We start from the raw sequence: 13,564 nt of genomic DNA on the forward strand, positions 1-13,564 counted from the left end.
AACCATACCATACAACAGTTCAACCAAACAAAAGAAAAAGCGTTGGACAAGAGCGCAAACATGCCAAACAGAACGAAAAGATACAAAGGAATCCAACGGCAGATCGACAAAACAATAGAACCCCTCAACCATAGCACCTTCTAGAATTGTCCCACCACGCTGCAAGCACTCCGGATCACCAAGTACCAAGGCAGTACCTTCAAGAAGGGATGCAACGTTGACATGATCTGACGCTGCTGCCCGGACCAACGAATTGGACCTAGGGTTTCCCCCGGTACTTGGGGAGGAATGGAGATGGGGTATCCGCGACGCCCTTCAAGAAGGAGTGGCAACACCCGCAGGCACCGTCGCGTCAGTGCCAGACGAACCAGGCAGGGATTTCTCCCGAACCCCATAATCCTCGAAGACCGTGGCATTGACGCCCTGCGAGGTCCATATGCAAAGGTGGTAGGCAACGATGACCACACCCCGATGGACAAGACAAAAGCACACCGACGCGCAAAGCTCGGGCCTTGTTAGGCCCGTAAAGCACTGCCAGATCGAGGCCCGCCTGGCCCAGATCCGGCCTACATGCTCACGACATCAGCCGCCTCAGTCTTGCCGTCGCCGGCAACCCCGCACCGACACACCCGCATGCAGGGGCCTCGCCACCACCAAACCCACCACCCACCAGCATGTGCCGTCATGGTCCCAGAGCCAACCTCGCCGTCAATCCATGGCCAGGGCCGCCTGGGAGGTACGTTGCGTCGCCGCTGGCACATTCGGGCCCGCCTGGCCCAGATCTAGCCCGCAGAGAGCACCCCACAGCAGCGCAGCACGCTGCCGAACTCCAAATCGCCCAACCCGCCACCAAGACCTCCCCTCCTCCCCCGCAGAAGAAAGGTCGAGCCACCAGCCACCGTGGCGCCGCCTCCACCCACCACTGCAGAGGCGGCCGACCGCCGCCCGCGCCGCCCATGGGCCACACCGCCCCAACCCGCCGATGCCGTCGACCGTCCAGGCGTGCACCACCATCTCGCCGTCCATCGCGCCGCCGCAACAGGCCAGGCCCGAGCGCCATCACGCTGTGGCACCCGTAGAACACGCCACGCTCTAGCCGGGAAGGGCTCCCCCGCGTCCACCCTTCCGCGCAAGAGGACGAGAAGGCCTCACCGCTACCGGCGCTGACCGGGCTTTGCCTGGTCGCGCCCTCTGGCAGCGGTGAGGGAGGAGGGGGAGGGGAGGAGGGGCCCGGTGGCGGACGAGATCTAGGGGTTCCCCCCGGTCGCCATGCAGGGGCGACATGGGAGGAAGAGGAGCCCTTAGCGGAGGTATGAGGAGGGTGTCGGTCTTATGGTGCATCGGCTCCGGCAGCCCGCCACGATCCCACACAAGAGCGAGTCGATGAACTCCTTCCTGGACGCGACCGCACTGCGCCGGTCGGCCTACGAAGGGAGTCAGGGAGCCACGGTGGGGTATTCCGCCGGCGCAGGAAGTTGGGGCGCACTTGATGAGGTGGTTCGCCGGTGCATGGAGCCGGGGCGGTGCGATGGGTGGTCCGCCGGTGAAGGGACTCGGGGGTGGTGGTGAGGCGGGACTCCGGTTGGCAATGCGCGATGGAGAATCACCGTCGGGTAGTGTGGGCGCTCGATACAACCAATGGACGCAGCTGGGTTACCAACTTACCATCGACATGGCCACACAGTGTTGTACGAGAACCTACCTACGGCTGGGCAGTTTAATGCAGAGATGGATCGAGACTGTTTCCGTAAGAAGCTATGTACGGTTGTACCTGCAGTCTGTTAATGCCAAGTTGCCTACGTAACACCTGGTTTACTTACTTACTTTTAGAATAGGTGCAGGTGGATCGATCGTGGTACACCCCCATTTCGAAGAAAAAAAGGTGGATCGATCGTTAATCACGCACGGGGTGGTGACTGTTGAAGTGGAATTGAATACGCCTTCCGTTCGTGGCTTGCCCGATCGGGGCTGGGCCCCACGTGCCAGCCGGTTGTGGCACGTCTCGGTGTGGCGCCACCGGTGGTGGAGTGGACGGCAGAAATGCGGAATGGTCGGGAAGGGAACCATGCACGTACTAGTGTACTACTACGTACTACGCCCACGCATTAACTGGGAGGCGCCCGTCCCTGTGACTGTGAGCTTCCATTCCGGTGGTCGACGTACACGCTTTGATGGGTACACCCTCCGTCTTCAAATAAAAGAACATCTATCAATCGTTTTTACAAACGGAAGCAATTCTCTCCTAATGCTCCGTACAACAAGTACTACTCCCACCGGAGTTGGCTCGCAGCGGACTAGAATACACTAGCGATTCCCACCACGTGCTTTCGGGAGTACAATACTACTGTCTACATACCAGGATCCAGCTGGAGCTGCCGATTACTGTAACAACCACCGGGATTCCTACGTGCGTGCGTCGTGCGTAATATAATGGCATTTGTCGATGCACGTCACGTGCTCGTGCCCGTGCTTGTGTGTTTGTTTTTCGGTTAAAACTCGTGCTTACATGCTCGATAGTCTAACTCCAACGGCGCTATGCGTGGCAAACCTTCGCGATGCGAGACACACCACCACGGAAGGTACGTGTAGGGCTACTGGCTTCGCCAAATTGCAGATTTATTCCGTGGCTGGCGGCGTTGAACCGCTGCCGGACGGCAGGGGCCGCCTCGCTTACTGGCGTGCCTATTTTGTGACCAGCACGACGGGTCAATCGATCACACTCTGCTAGGATGCACCCTCTCCCACCTCAAACTTGTCTACCTTGGTGAAACCGAGGAAACCGCATTCTAACGGCAGTTGGGGATGGTGTGGCTGCTCACGAAGTTCTTCATGAAGTTCATTCAAAAAAGTTTCCTGGTCTAGTTTTGAAACTAGACTATGAAAAAGCTTATGATCGAATTGGTTGGAATTTCCTTGATTACATGCTTGAGACTAGAAACTTCGGACCAAACTTTAGGAGATATGTGAAGGCTATCCTTCATCATGGATCTCTCTGTGTGAGAATTAATGACATTAACAACAATTATTTTGTGGCAGGAAAAGGTCTGAAACAAGGAGATCCACTTTCCCCCATCCTTTATAATTTGGTTGCTGATGTGTTTTCAAAAATTCTCCTTAAAGCTGCTAGTAGGAATTTTATACAAGGGCTTCTATCTAATGTAATGTAATTCCGAGTGGTGGCATCAGTTTACAATATGTTGATGACACCATTTTGTTCCTTCAAAAAGATTTTGGTATGGCTAGGAACTTGAAATGGCTTCTTACTTACTTTGAACAAATGTCTGGAATGCGTATTAATTATCATAAGAGTGACTTGCTAACCATTAACGTAGACCCGGATGAGGCTAATTTATTTGCTCAAATCTTTGGTTGCAAGTTAGGTGAATTTCCTTTTACGTATCTTGGTATACCTCTCCATTTTGCTAAATTAAGGAAAGAAGATCTTCAGCCTATAATTGATAAAATTATCAAACGCATCTCTGGCTGGAGAGGTGAACTCTTATCTTATAAAGCAAGATTGATCTTGCTGCAAGTTTGTGTGGCGAGTATCCCAATGTATTTACTGTCCTTTCTGAAATTCCCCAAGTGGGCCATTAAGTTGATTAATTCTCAAATGGCCCATTTCTTTTGGAATAACATGGGAGACTCGTATAAATATCATTTGGCAAGTTGGGACTTTGTCTCTCAAAAGCAAGAGTTTGGGGGCCTCGGCATCCAAAACCTTAGGGATTTCAATCTTTGTCTACTCTCTTCCTGGATAAAAGATATCACTTAGATGATAATAAATTTGGAAGCTGATTGTAGACTACAAGTATGATCTCTCCCCAAATATTTTTATAGCAAATTCCAAGCAATGTTCTCCTTTTTGGAAAGGGGTAATGTGGGCTGCTGCTGCGGCAAAAGCTGGTTATAAGTGGCATGTTGGAAATGGGAGAAGAGTTCTTTTTTGGGAGGATATTTGGTTGGGCAATTGTTCTCTCACTGTCCTTTTTGGGATCTATATGTTATTGTTAATGAACAAAACTGTACTATTGTCGAGGCTTGGGATGGGACTGACTTGAAGTTTACCTTTCGGAGGTCTGTTAGTCCAGTTTTGTTTGATAGATGGCTTGAACTTGTTGCTCTAATCCAAACTGTCCATCTCTATGATTCTGAAGATTCGCCCATTTGGTTGTTTCATTCTTCTGGGGTGTACTCTGTTTCTTCCTTCTATGGGATAGTGAATAACGGTGGTGTTGTTCCTGCCCATACCCCTGCTATTTGGAAATTGCATGTTCCACCCAGAATACAAATCTTTTTGTGGCTTTTTCCAATAACAAGCTCCTAACTAGGGACAATCTGAATAAACGGAGGAAGGTGGATGATTATCTTGCTTATTTTGCAATGAACAAGAATCACGTAATCACCTTTTCTTTGGTTGTGTGGTAGCAAAATACCTTTGGGAAATGGCTTCATCTATTTTTAACAAATGCATTGGCACTGACTTTGAATCGGTAGCACGTGGTGGATTAGTGAAAATACAAATTATGTTTTGAATATATTCTCTACTGCTGTTCTCTGGACACTTTGGTCAACTCGTAATGAGATGTGTTTTCAGGGGTTAAAATGGCGAAGTGTCAAAGTGATAACAAGCATATTACTCTCGATCATTCGGAGTTGGAGGTTGTTATGCCTGCACAAATTGTCGAGTTTGGTGGACGAAAATCTGATGCTCCTAGAACATCATCGTGGGGAATTGCTTCGGATTGCCTGGATCTGAACATGCTGGTGTTTGGGCTTACGTCTGACAAAGATCATGACGGGCCTACAACACCCTCCCTTGTGAACCGTTGGCATCAGGAAATTGCCTGCGAGAAGTTGCACGAAAGTGTTCGGATGTAATTCTTTCTCGTAGTGTCTCTGCTTGAGGATGTCAAACTGTTTGAGCCCTTTTATGTTTTCTGCATTCTCGAGCTTTTGCTCCTAGATCTTGTCACTGTGAAACCTAGGTTGCATTTTAATTGAATCAGGGGGCTTTGCCCCTCTTTTATCTAAAAAAGATAGGGATGGTGTGGCGGAAGAGACCACATCCGTGATTTTTGGATAGCGATAGCTTTGGTTTGTTGATGCATGTGGCTCCACCGCAACGACATCATCTTGCAGCGAGCGGGTCCTTCACATGAATTGGTGCTTAGTAAGATCATTGTCGAGGCAGAGATCTAGAGATGAGTAGCCAACCTATTTAGGACTAGTCTATCATTGATGGACAATGCAGATATGTGGTCTCGATGGTCGACCGTGTTGTAACTACGACAACCACCCCCATGGCCAGATGCACCACCCTGCTAGAACGCTTGCCACCGACGAGACAAATTTTGTGTCGGGGATGGAAGAGGAGAACGATGCAGGGTCAGAGAAGAGGGGCTTAGGGAGGAGTTGCTCGATACCTGATATTTGAGCAGTCCAAGAGGAGGCGATGGCAAGGTGTCTTCTTTTGCACACTAGCGCCGCTTCGTTCAAGCCGCATGATCGTGATCTAACAATCGCCAATTGTGAGCACATTATAAGACCAGATAGTGCCCAGGATATTATTAGATTTTTGGAAAACAAATCTTAGGTTCATTTTCATTTGGCTAAAAGATATAGGAAAAATAAGTTGTTAGGACATACGCCTTTTTTCCTACTCACTTCTTCCCGCTTTTGGCTTCCGTTTCAACAACTGTTGCCGCACCCATGTACATGTAGTAGGGGGGGGGGGGCGCAAGTTGCCAACGTAAAAGCAAGTACAATAGTATGTTTATAGCCCGTCTACATGGCACTTCTGCATATGTGGAGGAGAGGGAGATGAAAAAGTGTCGGGAGTGGGCTCTCATTAGCTAGGAGCTCGTGCTCCTAGCCACTTTGTGAGAGTGGGAGGTGGGACACATACCAATAAAGTAGTACACTCTCAGAGCTAACTATTGTACTCCCTCCTGCCAAAAATATTTTGCCTATAAGATTTGATCAAAGTCAAACTTCGTAAAGTTTTATCATCTATATTGAAAAAAATATAAATATATATACAACAAAAGAATAATATTTTTAGAATTGTCATGAAATATATTTTATATTATATACATTTGTCATAGTAGACCTTTGTATTACTATCTATATTCTTTTTTAAACATAAGGCCACTCGGCCCGGCTTTATAAATAAAACCCTCCTGGCAAACGATCCAACGAAGTTATACAAGACGCGCGCGCACACACACATGAGCCCGCAGGCACAAACAGGTTTGTCCCAACCCAGGACTAGGAGAGATACAAATGAGAGATACAAAGCTGCACTAGCCACCAGACCCACACTAAAAGGTAACATAGCTAGGGAAGCTCAGGGTGAAGCCGCAGTCTGTGTCCTCCGCTACTCAGCTCGCAGTCTCGCATAGAGTCTCCTGACGTCGTCCACCGCCGCGTCCAGCATCGCCCGGTCCCTCTGTCTGACCAGAACCCTCCAGCACTGCATATGTATCAACATGTGGTAGAAAACATCAGCCGGATTTCCGATCATCTTTCCTTCAATAGTAAGCTTGTTGCGTATAGTCCACAGGGTCCAGCACTGGGCTGCGAACATAAACCAAACTAGCCTACGCAACGGGCCGTAGAGGCCCTGGGCGATTGCAATGAACTCCCCCGGCCCGGCGGGGTTCCAGTCGCAGTGGAGGAGTTCCCTAACTCCAGCCCACATCATTCTGGCGATGGGACATGAGAAGAAGATGTGATTGCAGTCTTCCACCTCCTGACAGAGCGCACACCTCCCATCCGATGGTCCATGTCTTTTGGCAACTTGGTCGCACGAGGGTAGACGCCCTCGAATCAGTTGCCACAAGAAAACACGGATCTTGGGAGGAACCCTAGTGCGCTAGGCCTCCTTGAAACAGGTAACTGCCGCCCCCTGCGTCAGTGCCAGATAAACCGATTTGGCAGTGAAGGCGCCTGAAGCGTCAAGGGACCAGGAGACCGTGTCCTCCTCAACCCCTGGGAGCCATCCCATGGCCTCCCGGCAGAGGTTGTCCCACTCAACGGCTTCAGCCGTGCCAAAAGGTCTCCGAAACTCAACGTTCCAATCCCCAAGGTTCCCCTCCCGAGGAGCCACATCGGCAACAGATATCAACGGATCAGTGCAGTAACTAAACAGGCGGGGAAATCTAGCCATGAAGGGCCCCCTGCCCGTCCACCAGTCCAACCAGAACCTGGTACGCCTTCCATTGCGCGCACCATGTTTGGCACCCAACTTGAAGTACCATTTGATTTTTTGAATGGAATTCCAAAATTGGGAACCCCTAGCAGGGACATTACCATCAAAGAGGTCCCGACCCCTCAGGTACTTAGCCCGAATGATGTCTGCCCAAAGACCCTCGGCATCTTGGTACAGTTTCCAAATCCATTTGAGCATCAGAGCGATGTTCATGAGTTTGGTGTTGAGGATTCCCAATCCTCCAAACGCTTTAGGCTTACACACAGTAGCCCAATCTACCATGTGATACTTGCGTTTGTTGCCCACTCCTTCCCAAAAGAAGCGGCAACGCGGTTTGTCCATGGCCTTATGAGTGCTATCAAAGAGCAGGTACATGCTCATAGCAAACTGCGGGAGGCTGGAGAGGCAAGAGTTGGTCAGCTCTAGCCTACCCGCCGAAGCGAGGAAGAGTCCTTGCCATGGGTCCACCCTGTGACCAATTTTATCCGGCAAGAAGTTCCAGTCCGCTACCCTAAGCGCTTTGTCACTAATAGGCAAGCCCAAATATTTAATCGGGAACACCCCCCGTTTGCAATTGAGCATGCCAGCAATCCGGAGTTGAAGTTCTAGTGTGACCCCCGTCACCACCACTTCACTCTTGTCAAAGTTGATTTTGAGACCCGACATATTCTCGAAGCATAAGATAATAGTCTTAAGGTTCGCAATCCCTACCCCAGTAGGCCGGATCAGCACCATAGTATCATCCGCGTATTGTAGATGTGTCACCCCCCTGGGATGAGGTGCGGGATAACCCCCTCAATATGTCCCGCGGAGCTAGCCTTAGCCAGAATGGCTGCAAGCCCATCTACAATGAAGTCAAACAGAATCGGGGATAGAGGGTCGCCTTGGCGGACACCCCTAGCGTTACGGAAGTACGGGCCAATCTCCCCATTGACATTGATGGCAGTCTGGCCACCCTTGACCAACTGCAGTAACCGGTGAACCACCCTCGCAGAGAATCCTTTCCGGAGCAGGATCTCCTGTAGGAAGTCCCAGTTGACTCTGTCATAAGCCTTTTCGAAATCCAACTTGAGGAGCAAGCCCTCTTGCTTCCCAACCCTGAGTTCATGTGCAATCTCATGCAGCGCAAGAGCACCCTCATGCAAGCATCTCCCTTTGATGAAAGCAGATTGGCTCCTATCAATCGTCCTATGCGCTAACGGCGGTAACCTAATCGCATAAGCCTTGGCCACGAACTTGAAAATGACATTAATGAGTGCGATAGGCCGGAATTGTGTGATCCGATCCGCCCCCTTAACCTTCGGGATGAGCGAGATAATCCCGAAGTTAAGGCGAGCAATGTCAACCCTCCCTAGGGCGAAGTCGTTCAACAGCTGAAGAATAGGCCCCCGAAGGGTACCCCAGAACCGCTTGAAAAACGCCACCGGGAAACCATCCGGTCCGAGAGCCGAGTCCGGCTTCATACTAGCAAGGACCTCGTCCAACTCCTCAGCCGAGAAGGTGATCTCTAAACCCCAGTTTTCGACATCCGAGATACGCTGCTCCTCTTCCCAGAGGTCCGGACCCAAGGCGAAGACCCTCTCCTCCCCTTTAGTCCCCATCAAACCCTGATAGAACTGATAAATGTGTTCCATCAGGGCCCGCTGCTCGTCCACCTCACCCCCTCAGTGATTAGGCGGGGGATAGAGCACTTGCGCTTGCGTCCATTCGCAATCGCATGGAAGTAAGCGGTGCACGAGTCCCCCTTAAGGGTCCACTGGGTCCTACTCCGCTGCCTCCAGTACTCCTCGTCGACTCGATCCAGCGCCACCAGCTGGTCCTCGAGGAAGTAACGAAGGGCCTATCCCTCCTCATCCAGACCGTTGGTATCAGGCACCCGGTCCAAGTCCTCCACCTGTCGCAACAGGTTGGAACGGAAATCTCGTTTCTCCCTTCCCAGATTGGCTCCCCACCCTTTGAGGAATTGGTGAGAGTTTCGTGAGGTATACTGCCACATCTCGACGGCGCACCGATGTGGCCCGCGGTCAAAGATGAAGCAACGAACCTTCTCCCCCAACAGGTCCCCAAACCCTGGCACCCCAAACCACCAAGTCTGGAAGAAGAATCTCGACTGGCGGACTAGGGTGTCCTCCCCACTACACAGCAACAGAGGGGTGTGGTCCGAACCAACCCTAGTGACTGCAGTGAGGGCGCAAAGGGGAAACGCCGCCTCCCAGGCCGGAGACACCAACACCCGATCCAGCACACACTGGGTGGGACGTAAGCGTCGATTCGTCCAAGTAAAGCGAGCCCCTGCTCTAGTCAATTCCCGTAGGGCCATGGTGGCGATCGCCTCGTTGAACCGCCTGACCCTGGACCAGGAAATGTTGTCGTTACTCTTCTCACACGCCGCGCGAATCAAATTGAAGTCGCCCCCGACCACCACCGGATAAGGCGCCTCCTCCACGGCTTGAGTCAATTCTCCCAAGAATTCCTCAGTGCGACGGTGATCAGCCGGTCCGTAAACCATGAAGAAGCACCACTTCAATTTGTTAGACCGCTGGAAAATCGAGGCTGAAATGAAGAAGGTCCCCTTCTTCCATTGTCCAACCTCGAAGCCTTCATCCCGAAAGCCCAGGAGCATTCCTCCTGAGTTTCCAACGGCCGGGACCCAATCCCACGCGAATTGTCCTCCCACCTCGAGGCTGCGCAGCTCGGAAGCAGAGAACTCCGCCTTAATCGTCTCCTGGATGGCGATGATGTCCACCCTATGCTGCCTGAGGTAGGATTTAAGTTGGCCACGCCTCCCTGGCTCGCCAAACCCCCTCATATTATAGATGAGCGCTTTCATTTCTGCAAACTAGAGGTCGAGCCGCGCCCCTTGCGCACCGTCAACCGGGGTCGGCGCTCCCGAGCGCGAACCCGCAGGTTACGAAGAGTAACAACGTCATCAGACGAGGCTTGGACCCCCGAGTCCGAGTCCTCTGGCAAGCCATCCGGCGCCAACGGAGGGTCGACATCCTCCCCAGCTGCCTCCCCGGAAGCGTCAGCCTCCCTAGCCAACCGCTCCAGCTCCTTCCGTGCCTTGCGCGCTGCCGTAGCAGCCAGCGCCGCCTGGGCGAGCTCCATAGCCCTAACGAGCTGCAGCGCCTCCACCGGCAAGCCCTTACCAGGGGCAAACACCATACCGCTGTCCACAATAACGGAAGAGAGATGCGAGTCGGGCAAGGTAGGGAGAAGGGAGAAGTCTACGTCCGTACCTGTGGCCGTAGGAAGCTCCAGGTTCTTCGCCGCTGCCCTCGATTGTGCCTTCTTCATCACGTCCGTAGCCACCCCGCCCGCATTCCTCGAGCTCTTCCGCACCGGGGTCGCCGGCACCGCCATCTTCCTGGCCCTCTTGGTCGTTCCCTCCGTCGTAGCCGGCACCACCTTGGTCCTCTTGCCTTGCACTAAGGAGATCGCCGCCGTCAGCTCGCCGTGTAAGTCCATCACCGCCTCCGTCTCCTGGGCAGTCCCACCCCCAGCCGCCGCCCCCATCGGAGCCAGCGCCTCCGCCACCATGTCATCCGCTGCCGAGATCGGGCTGGCGGCCTCGATCGTAGGGTTGTCCTTCAGCCAAGAACCCACCAGGTCTGTGACTTGGGACGCCGTCTCCCCGGAGACGAGAGAAGTCTCCTCCGCGCCCAAGGCCAGCGGCTCGGGAGGTGGCACAACCACCTGCTTCTCGAGGCTCCCGCCCTCGTCCATCTCAGCGAGGATGGCGAAGCTTCCCAGGCCAACCAGCGCAGGGAACGTCAGCATGTTGGACCCGTATTGGTCCGACACCTTGCCCAGCTGCGGCGCGCTGTACGACCCCATGTTGCCCTTGTGCTGGGAGGTGCCCGGCCCCCCGCCCGACTTATCGGCGCCCTTCACCTTCTCCTTGTCACTCGCCCGTCTGCGCTGCCGGTTCCACGCTTCCCCATCAGTACTCCTCTCCTCGGACTCAAGATCGTCCCCATCCTCGTCGTCCCGTGGTGCTGGCGGGCGAGGCGGGCCGTTCGAGCCCCCCGCACCGGCCGCCCCCAGCTCCGCGTGAATCCCCAAGGTGAAGGGCTCGCCGTTCACACAGAGCTGGACAGTCCCCTTGACCCTTTCCGGGTATCTGTATTGGAACCGCATGCGCACGGGCTCCGTCTTCCACTTCTTGATCAATAACTCATCGACGTCCACCGGGCGACCGATCATTGTCATTGCCGCCATCAGACGGTCCTTCACCATCATGTCGCCCGGCAGGCCCGTGATCTGTACCCACACAGACGGGAAGGCAGGGCCAGGCCGCGGGCTCACAAACGCCTCACGGATGTCGACATCACACTTGCCGAGGGGAAGATATATCTTGCCCCGCCTCGTGCTCATCCTCAGCGTCTCCCTCGACGGAAATCTTACACAGAACTCCGTGTCCGACACCCTGGACACCTGCCAATCCCAAAGGTCATCAAGCAAACTCTTGAGCTCATCAGAAAGTTGCAACGCCGTGAGAAGCGCCGCGGTGAAGTGAATCACAGCCTCAAAGAGCTCCCCTTCCGCCTGCGCCTTGAGGGGTTCCACCTCAATGTTGAAGAACCCCCCGCCCGTGATGGCGTGGCCATAGGACTGCAGGAGCAACGGCCGACCACGCGTAGGGCATCCCGCCAAAACATGGCCGGCCTTGCTGCAGAGGATGCACACAGGATCATTGACGCAATCCGCCTGGAAGTGACCCTCTTGACCACAACGGAAGCACTCCCCTCCCACCGGGCCCGACGTCGTCCCACCGGCCGCCTTGTTCTTCCCCTTGGCCTTAGGTTGGGGCGGCGCTCCCTGCGCCACTCCCTTCATCTTGCCACCCTGGACGCTGCCACCGCGTGGAGCACCCTGCTGAGCCCGGGTACTCTGCCCCTCGGCCTGACGCGGCCGCTGCTCATCGTGCTGCTGGCCACGGCGCTCCTCCCCTTGCCGACCCCCGTCCCGACGCCCATTAGGGTTGTTGTTGAAGCCGTCGTGTCCGCCGCCCTCGTGGAACCGGCCACCACCAGATCCCTGGCGACCCCCGCCGTAGTTGTAGTCGAAGTCGGAGCGGCCACCGCCGTCCGCCCGCCCGCCGTTGTAGTCGTTCCTGCCGCCACCGTCCGCGCGCCCTCCGCAGTCCGAGCGGCCACCACCGTCTGCCCGCCCGCCGTAGAAGTCGTTCCTGCCGCCACCGTCCGAGCGCCCTCCGCCGTCCGAGCGGCCACCGCCATCCGCGCGGCCACCCTCGAAGAGGCCGCCGCCGTTGCTGTTGTTGTAGCCGGATCTTCCGCCGCCCTGCTCATCGTGCCGCCGCTTCCGGCCATCACCATAACCACCACCGTTGCCCCCACTCCCGCCTCCGCCGCCGCCTCCCGCCATCGCCACAACCTCCGCAAAGGAACGGGAAAGAGGGAGAGGAGCAGGAATTCTGAAGAGAGTGCGGAAGGGGAGGTGGACACCGCGCCGTTTTCTCTCGGAGGATCTGGCTGGAAACCCTAGCTCGGGTTCTCTGCATCCTTTAGGAAGCCACAGCCACCGCTGGGCTTGGGCCCCACCAGGCCCCGCCTCCCTCGGCCCTGTTGGCCACCGAAAGAATCCGCCCCTAGTCACCACACCCCAGTGGCGGGCCCAGTGACAGAAATGGCTGGTCCAACGGATCCGGCCCGAGTTCACCCCGCGGCCCACAAGAGGGGGCGCCTTGTGGCCCAGGCCCATCTGGCGCCACCGAGGCTACGCTAGCCGTCGGTACCGATCGCCGCCACCTCGTCAACTCCCCGCCCGCCGGCGTCGAGGGCCACCGCAACTCCCCCGCCGGGGAAGACCCCCTGGTCCGGTCGCTGCGCCGTCCGCGCCGCTCCACCTCCCTCCGCGAGGCTCCCAGCCCCCAGAGAGGAGACGCAGAGCTCCCAAACCGCGAGGGCCCGCCGCCCGGCGCGAAGGAAGGCCGCCGTCGGAGCCGACACCGGCCGCCGCCCGACCCGCCGGCGAGCGCTTGCTCCAGGTAGCCGCCAAACGTTGGCCGGTCCGAGGGACGGCGTGGGGACGAAGCTTCGGAGGAGGACCGCTCCTCCTCCCCGGAGGACGAATCGTCTCTGTCGCGCAACCCCATCGCCGCGGCCTCCCCGCCCTTCCTCGCCCAGAACCTGCCTCCGTCGTATGCCGACAGCCGCCCCGGAGCCGAGGCGGTACCCCTCGCCGCCTCCCCCGAGGCTCTCCTCGATGCGCCGCCGGCCAGATCTCGAATTTGAAAATCGCCTTCGGCATCGCCTATGCCCGTCCGTACGGGCGAACCGTTATCCATCCCCCGTGTGCCGATCTCTATTGTAGCACTATCTATATTCT

The 13,564-nt window shown here is 55.3% G+C and overlaps 1 protein-coding gene across 1 annotated transcript; it reads right to left on the reverse strand.

The window, feature by feature from the left end:
• Positions 1-9,053: 9,053 nt before the first annotated feature.
• On the reverse strand, positions 9,054-10,043 carry LOC139832406 (uncharacterized). The gene has a single exon (XM_071822160.1). The coding sequence runs from the start codon at positions 10,041-10,043 to the stop codon at positions 9,054-9,056; it is 990 nt and encodes a 329-aa protein (XP_071678261.1).
• Positions 10,044-13,564: the final 3,521 nt, after the last annotated feature.

The sequence above is a fragment of the Lolium perenne genome, chromosome 6, assembly GCF_019359855.2.
Source record: "Lolium perenne isolate Kyuss_39 chromosome 6, Kyuss_2.0, whole genome shotgun sequence".
In the NCBI taxonomy this organism is placed as follows: Eukaryota; Viridiplantae; Streptophyta; class Magnoliopsida; order Poales; family Poaceae; genus Lolium; species Lolium perenne.

Coding starts and splice junctions, on each gene's coding strand:
- LOC139832406 (XM_071822160.1), bottom strand. CDS start 10,043: ATGAAAGCGCTCATCTATAATATGAGGGGGTTTGGCGAGCCAGGGAGG.